Source organism: Aquarana catesbeiana, linkage group LG10 (assembly GCF_042186555.1).
Source record: "Aquarana catesbeiana isolate 2022-GZ linkage group LG10, ASM4218655v1, whole genome shotgun sequence".
NCBI lineage: Eukaryota > Metazoa > Chordata > Amphibia > Anura > Ranidae > Aquarana > Aquarana catesbeiana.
In genome coordinates, this window is record NC_133333.1 from 172919062 (window position 1) to 172936707 (window position 17646).

At 39.1% G+C, this 17646-nt stretch overlaps 1 protein-coding gene across 3 annotated transcripts in view; it reads left to right on the forward strand.

The window, feature by feature from the left end:
- The window catches only part of GABRD (gamma-aminobutyric acid type A receptor subunit delta), a 38697-nt gene extending 34023 nt beyond the window's left edge, over nt 1-4674 (forward strand). For all 3 annotated transcript variants that reach the window (XM_073602979.1, XM_073602978.1, XM_073602980.1), the window contains 2 exons: nt 1563-1759; nt 4367-4674. In XM_073602979.1, the coding sequence (XP_073459080.1) occupies nt 1563-1759; nt 4367-4666 (497 nt within the window). In that variant the 3' untranslated portion in view covers nt 4667-4674. The remainder of the gene's footprint in view (nt 1-1562; nt 1760-4366) is intronic.
- Nucleotides 4675-17646: the final 12972 nt, after the last annotated feature.

Genomic DNA, 17646 nt, shown 5'->3' on the forward strand with positions numbered 1-17646 from the left:
AAGGGGATACATCCTATGCACTGGTGGCCACCAAATAAGAGGTAATAAGGAGGGGGAGGAGTGCTCCAGCCCAAAAAACCTGGTCAAGGTCTATTATAATATACAAGAACATATTTGGGGGGCACACCCTACAATGCCTTTAAATTCAAGATGGTGCTGCTATAAGACCTACAAACAGTACAAAACATATTACAGCGCACACATACAAGAATGACATTTCCTGCAAGGCTAGTTAAAAACACCTGAACATATTCAAAAAATACGGGGGTTTGGTCACACTATATGGTCATATAGTGCTAAGCCCACTTACTGCGACACTAATTCGGGGTACTTTGTCGCAGTAAGTGGGCTTAGCACTATATGACCATATAGTGTGACCAAACCCCCGTATTTTTTGAATATGTTCAGGTGTTTTTAACTAGCCCTGCAGGAAATGTCATTCTTGAATGTGTGCGCTGTAAAATATTTTGTACTGTTTGTAGGTCTTATAGCAGCATCATCTTGAATTTAAACGCATTGTATGGTGTGCCCCCCAAATATGTTCTTGTATATTTTAATAGGACCTGACCAGGTCTTTTGGGCTGAAGCACCCCTCCCCCTCCTCAATACCTCTTATTAATGGCCACCAGTGCATAGGATGTATCCCCTTCAGTTCTCCCACATAGAGGAGTTTAGCTCCCATGGTTGAGACAAAGGATGTTCTATTCTATTACTAGAGTAGGACCCACTAATTGGTTGAGACAAAGGATGTTCTATTCTATTACTAGAGTAGGACCCACTAATTCAGGGTACTTTGTCGCAGTAAGTGGGCTTAGCACTATATGACCATAGAGTGTGACCAAACCCCCGTATTTTTTGAATATCTTCAGGTGTTTTTAACTAGCCCTGCAGGAAATGTCATTCTTGTATGTGTGCGCTGTAATATGTTTTGTACTGTTTGTAGGTCTTATAGCAGCACCATCATGAATTTAAACGCACTGTAATGGTGTGCCCCCCAAATATGTTTTTGTGCATTGCTGTGCAGATCACATGCGATGTCTGTGCAATGCGATTTCCACCATACAAACTGTATGGCGGAAATCGCATCACATTCGCACCTTTTTTTGGTCCACACTGGAAACAGATCGCATGGGTGTTCACACCTATGCAATTCGATTCCTGCACCATTTCACAGTTCGCACTGCAAACCGATCTAGGGGTGTCATTAACTTTACATTGACACCCCCAGGTGTTCACAGATCTCAGTGTGAACCTCTGTGCGATTCAGGTGCGATGCGGAAACCCGCACTGTATTCGCAGGGTTTCCACATCGCACTAGTGTGGACCGAGCCTCAAGACAGTGAGATAATAAAGTTTCCAGTAAATGTTTAATATCCATCTCTTTTCGTTGTGTTTCTTTTAAAATCTCTTTAACTACTGATTATCATTGATCAAAAACAAGTATACAGATCAGATAATTCTGACGTCATTCACTGGATCACTGATTAAAGTTGTCCTTTGTTTTATACAATCTTTATTGTATAAAGCCACATAAACATTACCAAATGATTTTCTCTGTTAAGGTATCACCACTGTACTCACAATGACCACTCTGATGGACTGCGCACGATCTTCTCTGCCCAGAGCGTCTGCTATCAAAGCTCTGGATGTCTACTTCCTCATATGCTATGTTTTTGTGTTCGCTGCCTTGGTGGAGTATGCGTTTGCTCACTTTAATGCGGACTACACGAAGAAGAATAAGAAGAAGGCAGTGCGTAAGGTTAGAAAAATTTTAAATAAGGAAAACAAAATTTAGAGCCATGTTACAAAATACAGAACCGTAAAACAAAGGATTAATTTTCTCAGGGTTCAGTGGCAGCCACAGCTCTACTTTGGATTAGGGGTCTCCAAACTTCAGTAAAAGAGCCACATTTATATTTTATCAATATTTGTGGGACACAAAATAATCCCCCCATCAGAGTCCACCCCTAACATACACACTTACAGCTTAGCTGTAACAGGAGGTGGAGGCAGAGCAGGTCTGGACAGAAGGAATTACATACTCCTATGAATGCTGGGCAAAACAGGTGATTGGTTGCTAGGATCCCAACGGTCCTAGTAACCAACAATGGCACAATGACAGCACAGCTAAGGGAACCTGTCCTGGAGATTGTGGGGGAAGGGGGTTGTGGATGTTGGGGTGAAACAGAGACCATACCCCAATACCTTAAAGTCAGATACACCACTTATTTAAATCATATATATACAAAATTAAAAATTGTATATGTAAATATATATTATACAATGATATGTGAACGTCCTTTCATCTTATCCGTGATACTAAACAAACCTTAATTATATTCCAGCATAATATCAATATATACATCCAAAAATGTCAAGCTTATAATATCCAATTATTATTATTGTGCAATGCGCCAATTTATACAAAGATTTCGTTGGAAACTGTCCTTAGTGAATATATTATTCTTGTGCTTTTAAATTAATCATCCGTGATTCCTAGTGACAAGTTCAAAAGAAGTGGTATATCTGACTTTAAGGTATTGGGGTAGCGCAACCAACAATATTTTTATTTTTTCCACTCACTGGTGGATTCTCTTGATTGCAGCAACCGATTTATAACTTTAATTTCAAAACACAATAGAATTACTTTGCGCCGGTGACTCACACACACTTATTTAAACAGAGACCATAGGCTGACCTGAAGACCCGTGTGAGAGGCCAATGACCCTAGCTGCGGGCTAGATAAAACTATGTAGTGAGCTAGGTTTGGCCCATGTCTTGTAGTTTGGAGATCCTTACTTTAGATTTACACCTACTGGATATAGTGCCACCTGCAAGACACCAAGTACAGAGTAAGACACCAAGTACAACTAAAAAGCAAAAGACAACCCAGGGCAGTATTTTAACACATGTGCAGCATCAAAGCCAGCGAGAGGTGCCACATCCTTCAATAAACACAGAGAATAGGATTTAACCTGTGAGCAAAAAAAATCTTATTTTCTCCTTTACTTTGGAGAACACAACCCTGCTTTAAAACTACTGGAATGTTCCAAAACAGTGCCATAACAGGGTGGGTAAAAAACAAAATGCAAAATAAACAGCGTTGGGTTTTGGTCACCACCAAGAGCTGCCCCTGGGATGTCTAATGTTTTTTAGTTATACTAGCATCCTACTTTTGCAGGTGGCACTATGCCCAGTAGGTGATGATCTAGAGCAAATATGTGTCCTCCAATAAATGAAAGATAATCTATATTCTGTGAGATGAGTGAGATTATACATTTTATATAATATGTACGATTATGAACCCTATGGCAGGTCCTTATACGTTATCCAACTGTAAGTTGGAGCATCTTGGTTTAGCACCTAATGTAACAAACAACATTTTGGCTTGGTGGTCATTGTAAGGGTCAATCTTTGTAAAATCAACTTTATATTGTATTTACCAACACTATGTAATATGAGGACCTACCTAATTTACCCTATCAATTTGTATCCAATCAGACAGGCACTTGCACTACACAGTTGTTTGTCAATCTAAAGGAAATTGTACAATCAGATTGTAACGCATGTAGTGGGTCTGCATCATTAGGCTCTTGTTCTTGCCCTACTGGTTTTGTATTGCCATACAAATCTATGGGAAAGCAAAACCCACTTGGTCAAATGCAGGTCAGAAGATCAACTGTAGGTCAAATTTACCTTAATGATCTAAAACTGATATCAATATGATGCCTTTAAAATAGGCCTAAAATTTTTATAGTTGTGTCACCTATTTTCCGCTTTAGTACAGTATTTTATTGTAATTCTCGTGGTAATACACAGTATCTTGGTCTTGAGCTTAGTGTAGCACACATTGGTCATGTATGGTGCTCACTATCCTATATCACATCCTTATTTTGGTGTGTAATATTACTTGGCAACCTGGCCTAGTAATGTGCTTTACCTTCTGTAATATTCCCCTGTCATGGACTTTAGGACTACTGCCAAATGTTGTATATGGGAAGAAAAGAGAGGAAACAAACAATGAGGGGAAATCCCATAATTGGCAGTTGTCAAGCAAACAGGTATTCCCATATGAAGATTTCTTCTCACCTTCTTTTTCAGTGACAATGATAACATTTGGGATTTTTCATCACTTTCTGTTACCAGGACAAGAACGAAAGGAATTCACCCTTCCTCTATGAGAAGACAGTTAGCAAAAAGAAACCTAAACATGGTTATAATTCTTTCCCTTTATGCAAAACTAACAAAAATTGGTGGTGTTTCACTTTACAAATTATATTTTTTTAAATATTTTAAAATAGTTCTGTATTTTTATGCATTTTCAATAAAGAATTAGTTTGCTTAGTATTTGTTTGTGTCATTTTAGGTGTCAATGAAGGATGGAAATCAAGCCATAGTCCTGCTCACCTTGTCATTATTGGGAGTGAATGTTAATTTGGTGGAGCAATACACTAATGTTCCAGAGCTAATAGGTGGGCGCAAACATACAGGAAGGGCAAGTAAACTGTGTTCTCATGAGCTGAAACCTAACCAAAAAGGTGACAGACGAAAGAAGATATTTCTGAAGCCCATAGATGCAGATACCATTGATGTTTATTCAAGGGCAGTTTTCCCAGCTGCCTTTGCAGCAGTGAACATTATTTACTGGGTGGGCTACACAGCGTGAGAGTAATTGTATACTGTAATTGTATCAACTAAAATATATGTTATTCACTGCATTAAAATAATGAGATACAACTACAGTTCATAATACCAGTTCTAAACAAATTTTTTTAGTATGTTTGGTTAAGATGAATACTAGACATGTGCGATTTGTTTAGTTCCAAAATAATTACTTAACAAATTTAGACAAATTTAATTTGGAAATATCCAAATTTCCAAATTTTCGAATTTGCTAATTTTTCAGAATATTCGGAAATTCAAAAATTCTGAAATTCTAAAATTCAGAAATTCTAAAATTCTGAAATTTTGGAAATTCGAAATTCGAAAATCCGGAAATTCTAAAATTCTAAAATCTGGAAATTCTAAAATTCGGAAATACAAAAATAAGAATGAAAATCCAAAAATTCAAAAACCCGTAAACTCAAAAATCTGAAATAATAACTTACTAATAATAACTTAACTATTACTAGCTATTAAATTATAGGTTTTGGAATTTCCTTTCAAATTTGGCTGTTAGTGAATGTAACGAATACGAATTTATATGAAGTTATGAATTATCCGTAATAACGAATGCCATATCTAAACAAATGGAATGTAACGAATTAATAATAATAAAAACTTATTATTATTATTATTTGTTATTATTTAGTTTCATTCCATTTGTTTAGATGCGGCATTCTTTATTTCGGATAATTCGTAACTTCAGATGAATTCGTATTCGTTACGTTCACTAACAGCCAAATTTGAAAGAAAGTTCCACTACCTATATTTTTTCTAGTTAGTTATTATTAGTTAGTTATTATTTAGAATTTTAGGATTTTCGTTCTTTCTAATTTTCGGATTTTCCTTTCTTATTTTCAGATTTTCGGGTTTTAAGATTTTTTTTAATTTCTGAATTTTCGATTTTCCGAATCTTTGAATTTCCGAATTGTCGAATTTTCGAATTTACGAATTGTTGAATTTACGAATTCCAAATGTTCACATTTCTGAGTTTCCGAATTTTCCAATTTACGAATTACGAATTTTTGAATTTTCAAATTTACGAAAAAAAACAAAAAACGTATAAAACAAAAATGAACACATTTTTCGGCAGCGCACATGTCTAATGAATACATTTAGATAAACTTCTCTGTAGACAGCATTGTTAAAAAAAATGCATTAACATGTAGAAGTCAATCAGAAATAATCATTACTCTTTGGATGTGTGTTACATATAGTCCAATGGGCCTATTGGTCTTGTGGGTGCCCCTGTTGCCTCTGAAATTATGACTATTGTAAAAGTTTGTTAATTGCCAGTTTGTACATATTGCGGTGTTCCTTTTTGGTTTGTTCTAAATATATCAGGTTGCGCATCAAGCAAATAGGTAAAAACACAGTTGAACGGAATATGTCTTCAGTGTTTTACTTTTGTACATTTGTTTAGATACTGCACAGCCAAGGCAATCACTCTACTACTCCCTGGTTCTACTATAATTCTAAAACTGGAAATAAACAATTGCCCCTCTGGCTGTGCAATGTGGCAGAGGTGTGTAAATAAAAAGATTGGTTGCACAGAATTTAAATTTTTGGGCACGTAGAACAGTAAACATATAAGTATGTAAAATATGTATTTATAACTGGAGTTCCACTTACACCCCACCTGTATGTAATTCTTTTTTTTTTTTTTACATAGACTCCTTGGTGTTAAAATAAAAAATGCAGCTCTGACTGCAATACTCAATTCCTCTCCGGCGCTGTATTTCCTTTCCACCACTGGATGTCCTCGGACTTGTGGGTTGAATTACATCATTCAAAATAGTAGACCTTGCATGTATTTTCCTAATAATTATACTTAAATAGTTTCCATGGAAATAGTAACCATATACAAAAGTAAACAGTAAACAGACAATTAGAGGAATATTATTATTATTTTTTTTATTTTTTTTCTTGAAAACTCTCCACATAACAGCGTGGCTTACTCTAGTACATAACCATCAACATACACCCTCACTTAAAAATCACACTTTCAGCTGTCAAGGATGCAAGCCTGTGGTGACTAGATAACCCAGGGCGAAGCCCTTGACTGGGGTAGGAGGAAATTAGGGGGAGCTTACTTTGGGTAAGTAAGACTAGCTGCTATACCATTTTCACAGCCCACACTACCTCTGACCACCACTAGAGGAAGACTCCACTCCAATTTTTCTGGCTGACCATACAGGTACAAATCTTACACGCAATCAGGTGCACTCTAAGGACCAGGGAGCAGTCTAGCAGTTAACACAAACTTCTAGGATTCATCAAACTATCCTACAAGCTAAAACCCTTGTGTTATTCACTCCTCCCACTGTCCACATGCACCAGACACATGACTTATGGTAGCTTGCCACTACCACTGTTGAATGGTCTACTAGGCAACCATACAGACACACAGATCTCCGTCTGGCAGATCTGCTAGTTTACAACCTGCATGCAATCTGCCAACACACAGTACAATTGCATACAGATTAGCAAGGAACTTAGACCGAGCACATAGTCACTACAATGCCACAATCTCTCTAGGGATGAGTCCTAGCTTAGTACACAGAAGCCATTAATTCATTTTAAAATGTAATATCCCAAGTGGGTAGTACATAAAATATGTACAGTACAAAGAAAAATAATTTATGGAAGAATACAAAAACAACAAAAGAACATGCACAGTTAGGCTATTCGCTATGAAAATAAGACAGTATAAAAATTGAAAAAATTAAATTTTACTGGGTGTTATCCTATGACAGGAACAGGTCAAAAATACTGCAATCCACCGGTTAGACCAGCTCCATGTGAATCACACCAACCATATCTCACGTTCCTCAATTTATTGTGATATGGCTGTGGGCTGGCCTCTCAATCCTGGGGAGTGTTACCTTCACAGTCCATGGGACGGTTCTGTGATCTGAAGTGACTAGAGTAAAATGGGCCATGAATGGTTCTGATGGCTGGGTCTAGTATAGGATTTTCCACACCAGGGCATCAGTCAGATTGCAACAAGACCGATCACTACCTGACTCAGGCTCTCCATACCATCGTTTTGTGGATTTCTCATGGATTCTATATGCACTACAAATACAGTTTTACATGTACATATACTCCAAAATGTGTATGATCAGAAGGAATTATTTCCATCTCTCTGCAACTAATATTTTAGTTTTTGTACAGGAAAAAATGGATTCATCTGATCTCTGACATACTGTAACTCAATGACAGATAGACATTTGTGGGCCTTCAGGGTATAAAGGCCTTGTCACCTACTGGACTTGTAGATGAATTAACTAGATCTTCACTATGAGGCTCAGGAAGGTGATAGTTTGTTTTACCTTTATCTATCTTTTCAAGGATGGGAGCATTTTATGGGCATCTAGGTGTCAATTCTGGTCTATATGCTTGCTTTGTCTTTTCAAATTCGACTTGAGGAACAGTTGTCTACTAGTGATTATGGACTTAAGAGAATACTGTATCTTTTATCCGCCTGAATTATACTACATCTACAATCATACTACTATACATTGTTAAAGTTATTTTAATATTTTTTTTATTATTTAAAGTGTATTTCCACTTTTGTAGCCAAATTTGAGAAATCCTCACTATATGTTATGTATCTCCATTCACAAAGCATACCTAAAATAAACTCTGTGGGTTGAACAGGCCAAAATAACTTGCTGAACACATTATAACACTTTGGGACAATTGTTACTTTAAAGTGCATTACCATACAAGGTACCACCTAGGCCTTGATATCTTTAAGCCTTTGGTAGGACAGACAATGTGCACGCCTACTTTACAACTGAGAATGAAGTCTGACAGCACAGTACCTCCTGATAGTACAACCCCTTCCTTAACCGATTCAGCCCCGGGAGATTTTACCCCCTTCCCGACTAGAGCACTTTTTACAATTTGGCACTGTGTCGCTTTAACTGACAATTGCGTGGTCGTTCGATCCTATACCCAAACTAAATTTGCGTCCTTTTTTCCCCAAAAATAGAGCTTTCTTTTGGTGGTGTTTGATCACCTCTGCGGTTTTTATTTTTTGCGCTATAAACAAAAAAAGAACGCCAATTTTGAAAAAAAAAAAACAAACAATATTTTTTACTGTTTGCTATAATAAATATCCCCAAAAGTTTTTTTAAAAAAAAAATTTCTTCATCAGTTTAGGCCAATATATATTCTTCTACATATTTTTGGTAAAAAAAAATTAAAAATCGCAATATGCATATATTGATTGGGTTGCGTAAAAGTTATAGCGTCTGCAAATTATGGAAAAGATTTATGGCATTTGTATTATTTTTTTTTACTAGTAATGGCAGTGATCTGCAATTGTTAGCGGTACTGCAACATTGCGACGGACAGATCGGAGACTTTTGACACTTGTTTGGGATCATTGGCATTTATGCAGCGATCAGTGCTATAAAAATGCACTGATTACTCTGTAAATGTCACTGGCAGGGGAGAGGTTAACACTAGGGGGCGATAAAGGGGTTAAATGTGTGTTCCCTCAGCATGTTCTAACTGTGTGGGAGTGGGAGTGACTAAGAGAGGAGCCATATCATTTTTCCTACTTAGAAGGAAGAAACTATATGGTTCCTCTTCTGACAGCACAGGGATTTATGTGTTTACACACACAAATCCCCGTGCTGGTGCTCGTGCACGCGATCACGCGTGGCCGGCGGCGATTGTGCCCGCCGGCCACGCGCATCAGGTCCCCCGCCATCAGCAGGCGGGCACATGCCCTCTGGTGGCTGAAAACGGGTAGGACATACCTGTATGGGATTTCGCCCAGGAGTGCCATTGTGTCGCAGTATATGCGTGACACGGTCGGCAGGTGGTTAACCTTAAAGTGATATTAAAGTCTTGTTATTTTTTGTTTAAGTTATACTTACCTGCTCTGTGCAATGGTTTTGCGCAGAGTAGCCCAGATCCTTCTCTTCTCGGGTCCCTCACCGGCACTGCTAGCCGAGTGCCCCCACAGCAAGCAGCTTGCTATGGGGGCACCTGAGCTGAGCTTCTGCTCTGTGTGTTCATTCAAACATAGAGCTGCTGCTCGGCCCCGCTCCTCATTGGCACGCTGGCCTTGATTGACAGCAGCAGGAGCCAATGGCATCCACTGCTGTGTTTCAGCCAATCAGGAGGGAGAGTCCCGGACAGCCGAGGCTCTCATGCAACATTTAGTACTAAATATAAAATTGATGCGCTTTAAATAAATAGTGCACAATATGCTGCTGCGACTAAGCTTAAATCCAGGAATAAAAATGCATACATGTGAATAAAATAAATAAATAATTATGGTGCTAATACATGTGTTAAAATTGCCAAAATAAATCTTCAAATTGGTGATGTGACGGTGAATATAAATAAAATAATAATAACACTCTGTGTACAATGTCCAGGCAGAGATAAATAGTGGGGGAAAGTAAAAATAATTAAACAGTTCCTTCCCTTAATCCAGATTGATTGACTCACTGGGTTAGATCGTTTGTATCAGGATATTTAGTTTTTCTTGTATCCCACTTTAGCCATAATACTGCTGGTGATTCGGCTCTCAGGATAAAGGTTTTATGCAAAGCAAGCAAAGAAAAAATAGATCATTGTGCAGTGAACTTAGTACATAAGCAAAACAGGGACAAGAGATACACTCACAAACTCCCGGTCTATTAGAAGCATTCAAATATGCAGATTGCAGTCAGCCGCTGTGGACGAGGTTTCCCATAGAGAAACAGCTGCTGTTAACCTTCAGGTGTATTGCAGCACTGAACGTCCTAAGCTCCTCCCACGCGTTACATCACTGACACGTGACTTTTTCAAGGAATCCTTTTCAAGGAATCAGCAGTATTATGGCTAAAGTGGGATACAAGAAAAACTAAATATCCTGATACAAACGATCTAACCCAGTGAGTCAATCAATCTGGATTAAGGGAAGGAACTGTTTAATTATTTTTACTTTCCCCCACTATTTATCTCTGCCTGGACATTGTACACAGAGTGTTATTATTATTTTATTTATATTCACCGTCACATCACCAATTTGAAGATTTATTTTGGCAATTTTAACACATGTATTAGCACCATAATTATTTATTTATTTTATTCACATGTATGCATTTTTACTCCTGGATTTAAGCTTAGTCGCAGCAGCATATTGTGCACTATTTATTTAAAGCACATCAATTTTATATTTAGTACTATTTGTTTGGTTATCTGATCACCCTATATTGATAGCAGCTTTAGTTTACTGATTTTTTCATAGCACTAACTATATTGGTATATATATATATATATATATATATATATATATATATATATATATATATATATATATATTTTTTTTTTTTTAAGCACAATTTATTTATATCACACATATCTATCCACATCAGCGCTTGGTTTTTATTCATTTTTTTATCTCATGCAACATTGCTGATCGAGATGGGGCTCAGGTAGGTATTAGGGGGGCTGAGGGGAACTGCTGCACACAGAAGGTTTTTTATCTTAATGCATAGAATGCATTAAGATTAAAAAAAAACTTCTGCCTTTAGAACCACTTTAAAAGGGGAAGGCTAAGTGAGATGTTTTTAACATTTTTAGCAGATAAAAAAGTTAAGTGGCAATTTTTAAATATTTGTATAGTGCAAATGTTGATGATATGCACATTATACCACCTTTTCTCAGTTTTTCTAAAGCATCCATTAGCACACTGCAGCAAATAAACCATTATAGCCTTATTATTGATATCAGGTTCCATTTTGAAAAGATTGGCGAAGGCATATGACAGTAAAGGTAATTACCTCTAATTACATCTGTGTATTACTGCAAGTCAAATGCTTGTGAAACAGTTTTAAGGTGTACGTAATTGCATTTTTAATTTATTTTTTATATTTATTTTTTGCTTTGGATAGAGTAGAGTGGATAAATGTTAGATCTTTTGTCAAGTTTTTATTACGATCTCTATCCCCCCTGAGAAAGTCCACCCCTTTACTTGTCCTGGTGACTAGACCAGACAGAAAGTGAATTCCAATCCAAAAGATTTTGAGTTGTCATCAGAGCAAGAGGGGAGGGAAAATACTCCAATGCGGACAAATGTTTCTATTACAACTCTCTAATTTGGAAATTCTGTTCACTTCATAGAGCATTCCTCTTATTCCCTGTTGTATCTCCAGGACAGAAAGTGATAGGATATCTCTGTAGCGGGACACGGAAACCAAAAAAATATTTTTAGGGGGGTTTTAGGAAAACTCTCAGATCTATCTGTTACTCTGTGCACCTTTAGGCGATCCCTGAAAACCCATTTCTTTAGAGAGGCCTATCCTGCTTCTAAGTATTAACCACTTGCTTACTGGGCACTTAAACCCCCTACATGCCCAGGCCAATTTTCAGCTTTCAGCGCTCTCAAACTTTGAATGACAATTGGAAGGGTCATGCAACAGTGTACCCAAATTAAATTTTTATCATTTTTTTTTCACACAAATAGAGCTTTCTTTTGCTGGTATTTATTCACTGCTGGGTTTTTATTTTTTTGCCAAAAAAAAATGAAAAAAGGCCAAAAATTGGTGACACTGATAGGCAGCACTGATGGGTGGCACTGATGATGAAGCATTGATGGGCACTGATTGGCAGCACTGAAGGGCACTGATAGGTGGCACTGGTGAGCACTGATAGGCAGCACTTATATGGACTGGTAGGTGGCACTGGTGGGCAATGGCAGGTGGCACTGGTGGGCAATGCATAGCAGCAGTGGCTCTCCATGGTCGGGATCGTTGTCCCTTTGACAGAAGCTGCTAATCGGCTTTTTTTTCTAAACTCACGCTGTCACCGTGAAGAAAAAAAAAAAAAGCTTATTATGATCTTCTGTTTACATCACGTGATCAGCTGTCATTGCCTGACAGATGATCACGTACTAAGGGGCCGAGATCGGGGGGCCCGTAGGCGGCACACTCTTGGGAGGTCGTACATGGACACCCTCCCAGCAATTAAGGCCCGCGCTGTAGCAGTCTTTTTTTACTTTCCCCAACAGCTTGTCCCCACAGTCATTACCTTTTGTATCACTTGAACCCAATCTTAGCAGGATCATCTGATTCCTCTTGTATTGAATTGTACTGTAACTGTTCTGTCTGCCTGTCAGGGCTTGTGTCAGGACTTGGATCACCTGCTGGTGGCACTGTTATTCCCAGACCTGAAGGAAACAGTTCAAGTGGCCCCCAGCGGGTGTCTCCCAGAGCCAACTTATTCTAGTAATTAGGCTCCACCTGATACTGGCTGCACTTTCCAGCCTTCCTGCCCAGGCCACCAATTTTTAGCTTTCAGCACTGTCGCTTTTTAAATGACAATTGCACAGTCATGCTACACTGTAACCAAACAACATTTTTATCATTTTGTTCCCACAAATAGGGCTTTCTTTTGGTGGTAATTGATCACCTCTGGGGTTTTTATTTTTTGCTAAACAAATAAAAAAACCCTAAAACTTTGAAAAAAAAAAGTTTTTCTTTGTTTCTGTTATAAAATGTTGTGAATAAGTACGTTTTCTCCTTCACTGATGGGCACTGATGAGACTGCACTGACGGGCACTGATAAGGCAGCACAGATGAGGCAGCACCAATGAGATGGCACTGATGAGGTGGCACTGATGCCCACTGATGATGGGCACTGATAGGCGGTACTGGCAGATGGCACTGACGGGCACTGATAAGGCAGCACAGATGAGTCAGCACCAATGAGATGGCACTGATGAGGTGGCACTGATGGCCACTGATGATGGGCACTGATAGGCGGTACTGGCAGATGGCACTGACGGGCACTGATAAGGCAGCACTGATGAGGTGGCACCAATGAGATGGCACTGATGAGGTGGCACTGATGGCACTGATGATGGGCACTGATAGGCGGTACTGGTAGGAGGCACTGATGGGCATTGATAGGTGGCACTGATGGGCACTGATAGGCGACACTGATGGGCACTGCAAGGCTGCACTGATGGGTACTTATGGGTGGCACTGATAGGCAGGACTGAGGGGCACTGATAGGTGGCACTGATGGACACTGATGGGTGGCACTGATGGACACTGATAGATGGCACTGATAGGCATCACTGATGGCACTGGCACGCGTTTCTGATGGGCACTGATTGGCATCATGTCTGGGCACTGATTGGCATCATGTCTGGGCACTGATTGGCATCACTGGTGGCATACCTGGTGGTCATCTATGATCAGCATCCCTGGTGGTCCTAGCGGCATCCCTGGTGGTCCTGGACAGGCATCCACAGGGTGGCTGCGCTGATAATCAATCAGTGCAGACCTCTCCTGTCAGGAGAGCAGCCGATCGGCTCTCCTCTACTCGCGTCTGTCAGACATGAGTGAGGAAAAGCCGATAAACCAGTCAGGATAACTGAACCACTGCACGGCCGTCATTTTGCTATAGGCTGGGCAGGAAGTGGTTAAATGATATACGTGCACAGCATATTGCATTAGGATGTGCAACCCCTCAAAAACACATGCGTGTGTGTATGTGTATATCTATATACAATATATAGACACACACACACACACAGGTATAAATAAATGTAGCCAAATATTTTAAAATGTATTAAAACATGGACGGTGCCAGAAGAGCAGTAGACAGTGTCAGTAGGCCAATGAACGGTGTCAGTAGCGCAGTGGATGTGTCAGAAGGACAGAGGTTGGTGTCAGTAGGACAGTGGATGGTGTCTGTGAGTAGAGCAGTGGATGGTGTCAGTAGGAAAGTGGATGGTGTCAGTCAGTAGAGCAGCGGGCTGTGTCAGTAGGGCAGAAATTGGTGTCAGTAGGGCAGTGGACAGTGTTTGTAGTTTTTCTTTTTGTTATTTTGTTTTTTTATTATTCTTTACAATTGTATTTATTCATTATTATTTTCTACAATATTATTATAATTTTCTTTTTTCTTTACAATTTTTTTAAGGAACTCCATTGGGAGGCTGTGGTGGAATATATCACTTTGAAACATAGAAAGGGACTGAGGACAGAGACTCCCTGTTCCCTTTCTCTGCAGCCTCAGCTGCACTGGACAGTGAATGAATGAGAAGTACTCAGCACTGAGCAGCTTTCTGTTCATTCACAAACTGAAACATATTAAACACAATTTGCTATGCTTCAGTTATCAATGAACACAGTGATCAGTACCGCCCTCTATCTGGAAACATCCCCCTTTGAGCCTGCAGCAGCAGTTGGTGGGAGAGGGGGGGGGGACCAACAGCACTGCGGGGGAAGGGGGTGCACAAGGGGGGGCATGTAACAAGGGGAATCAGTGCAGCATGGGGTGCTTAGAGTGTGATCAGGCACACCGGAACACGCGCATGCCTATGTCTGTGACTCAGTGTTTTGCCTGTGAGCTGTGTCCCTGCCTCATTCTGTGCCTTGTATCCTGTGATCTGCCTTCAGTATTTTGTACCCTGAACCCAGTACCCTGTATCCTGCTCTGCTCCCCTTGTTCCCAGTCCCAGGTCTGATCCTGCCCTGTTCATCCAAGCTCCTTCCATTTGTGTACTTAGGGTATGATAGTTGGGTTGTTGTTTTTGGTTGGCTGACCACTGTAGCCCACTGATCTGGTCATCCCTGCTGGATACCTGCATTTGGTATCCCCTACACTGCTCTTTTTTTGTAAAGCACTGCGAAAACTGTTGGTACTATATAAATCCTGTATATTAATAATAGTAATTTGCATTAGTCTTGGACAGCTAACGTTAGATTGTGTGCTATAGGTTCTTGTACATTTCATATGGCTCTTTGCTTTTTTCACTAAAGGCCACAGAGTCAACTATTTAACCACTTCCATACCAGGCCATACCAGGCCTATTCTAGAACTTCTCTCCTACATGTAAAAATCATATTTTTTTTTTTTGCTAGAAAACTACTCAGAACCCCCAAACATTATATATGTTTTTTTAGCAGACACCCTGGGGAATAAAATGGCGGTCATTGCAACTTTTTATCTTGCACTATATTTGCGCAATCATTTTTTAAACGCCTTTTTTTTGGAAAAAAAAATGGTTTCATGAATTAAAAAAATAACAAAACAGTACATTTTTTTGTAGAATATGAAAGATGATGTTACGCTGAGTAAATAGATACCTAACATGTCACGCTTCAAAATTGCACACACTCATGGAATGGCCCGGTACTTAAAAATCTCCATAGGCGACACTTTGAAAATTTTTATAGGTTACCAGTTTAGCATTACAGAGGAGGTCTAGTGCTAGAATTATTGCGCACGCCCTAACGCACGCGGCGATACCTCACATGTGTGGTTTGAATGGCATTTACATATGTGGGAGGGACTTGCGTGTGTATTCGCTTCTGAGCGCGAGATACCGTGGACAGAGGCGTTTTTAAAAAAAAAAAGTTTATTATTATTATTTTTATTTTACTTAATTTTTTTTTCTTTTTACACTTTTTTTTACATTTTTATTTTTTTGATCGCTTTTATTCCTATTACAAGGAATGTAAACATCCCTTGTAGTAGGAATCTATGTGACAGGTCCTCTTTATGGAGAGATACGGGGTCAATAAGACCTCACATCTCTCCTCCAGGCTGGAAAGCATGAGATTGGTGAAAAAAATTCACCAATCTCATGCTGACAGCCGCGATCGCGGCTTTGTTGACATAACATCACGCCCGGACCTCCGACGGTCATAGAGATGACTGGTGACCATCTCTAGTCTTCCAGCGCCGGCCGATTCTTTCTCCGGGCCCCCGATGGCACGGGAAAGCCCGGAGAAGCACCGGATGGCGGCGGGGGGGATGTCCCCTCCCGTCACCTATAAGAACGATCAAGTGGCGGAACTGCCGCTATGATCATTCTTATGGTGCACAGAATCGCTGGCTGGAAATAATGATATCTGAATGATGCTTCTAGCAGCAGGCATCATTCAGATATCACTGAAGTCATTTGACTATGTGCAGTAGGGAAGTGGATTATTAAAGTGGACCTATTATCAGACATAGTTTTTATGTTGGATGCATGCAATGTAAAAAATGTGTATACAGATGCATCTCAAAAAATTAGAATATCATCAAAAAGTACATTTATTTCTTGTCAAAAGAAGTTTATTGAGTATACAATGTTATAAAGATACATAAAGTAAGTTTACAAGGATCTATAAAGTAAGCTCATTGTTTTACAGTAGGGTTTATATAGGTAAATATCATGAAATTTCAAATATTAAACATTGGGTTCACGTAAACCTAAATTAAAGATATATATCATTTCCTTAGTTACTTTTGTAGGTATTTAAATGATTTATACCTACTATACATATTGTTTACAGGTAGAGTGTATATAGGTCAAATAAATTCTGATAATGAGCTTTAATCGTAAGGTGGAGAAAAGGAAAGAGAAAGAAGAAAAAGGGTTGAAAGGTAGAGGTATGGTCCACAAGGTTGTCCCGCTCGTCAGTTTATTATTCTTTTTAGTTCTCTTTGAAGCCTTAGAATGGGTGTCTCTGTAAGTCATTTAATCTGTTACCATGGCAACAGGACAGAGTCATTGAAGTTTGACAGGAACTGTTGTTTTATCCAAGGATGCCAAAGTTTTTCAAATTTCGGAATTTGATTTTGATCGATGGCTACCATCTTAGCATGGGACATTGTATTATTCATTCTGTGAATTGTTTCTGCTAGTACCAATGTAGGAGATTTCCATGCCTTGGCCACTGTTTGTTTTGCAGCCGTTATTAGTTGGATCATAAGTTTGAATTGAGAGAGTGTTAACCATTCCGGTTTTAGATTAAGTAAAGTTAAATATGGATCTGGTTGTATTATTTTTTTAAATATTTTAGATGCAATCACGAAGACTTCCTTCCAGAAGGTTTGGATTACTGGGCACGTCCACCATATGTGTAAATATGTGCCTATTTCTGGGCATCCTCGAAAACAAAGAGCTGAGGTATTAGGTGAATATTTTGCCACTCTAGCGGGTACAAGGTACCAGCGAGTTAGGACTTTATA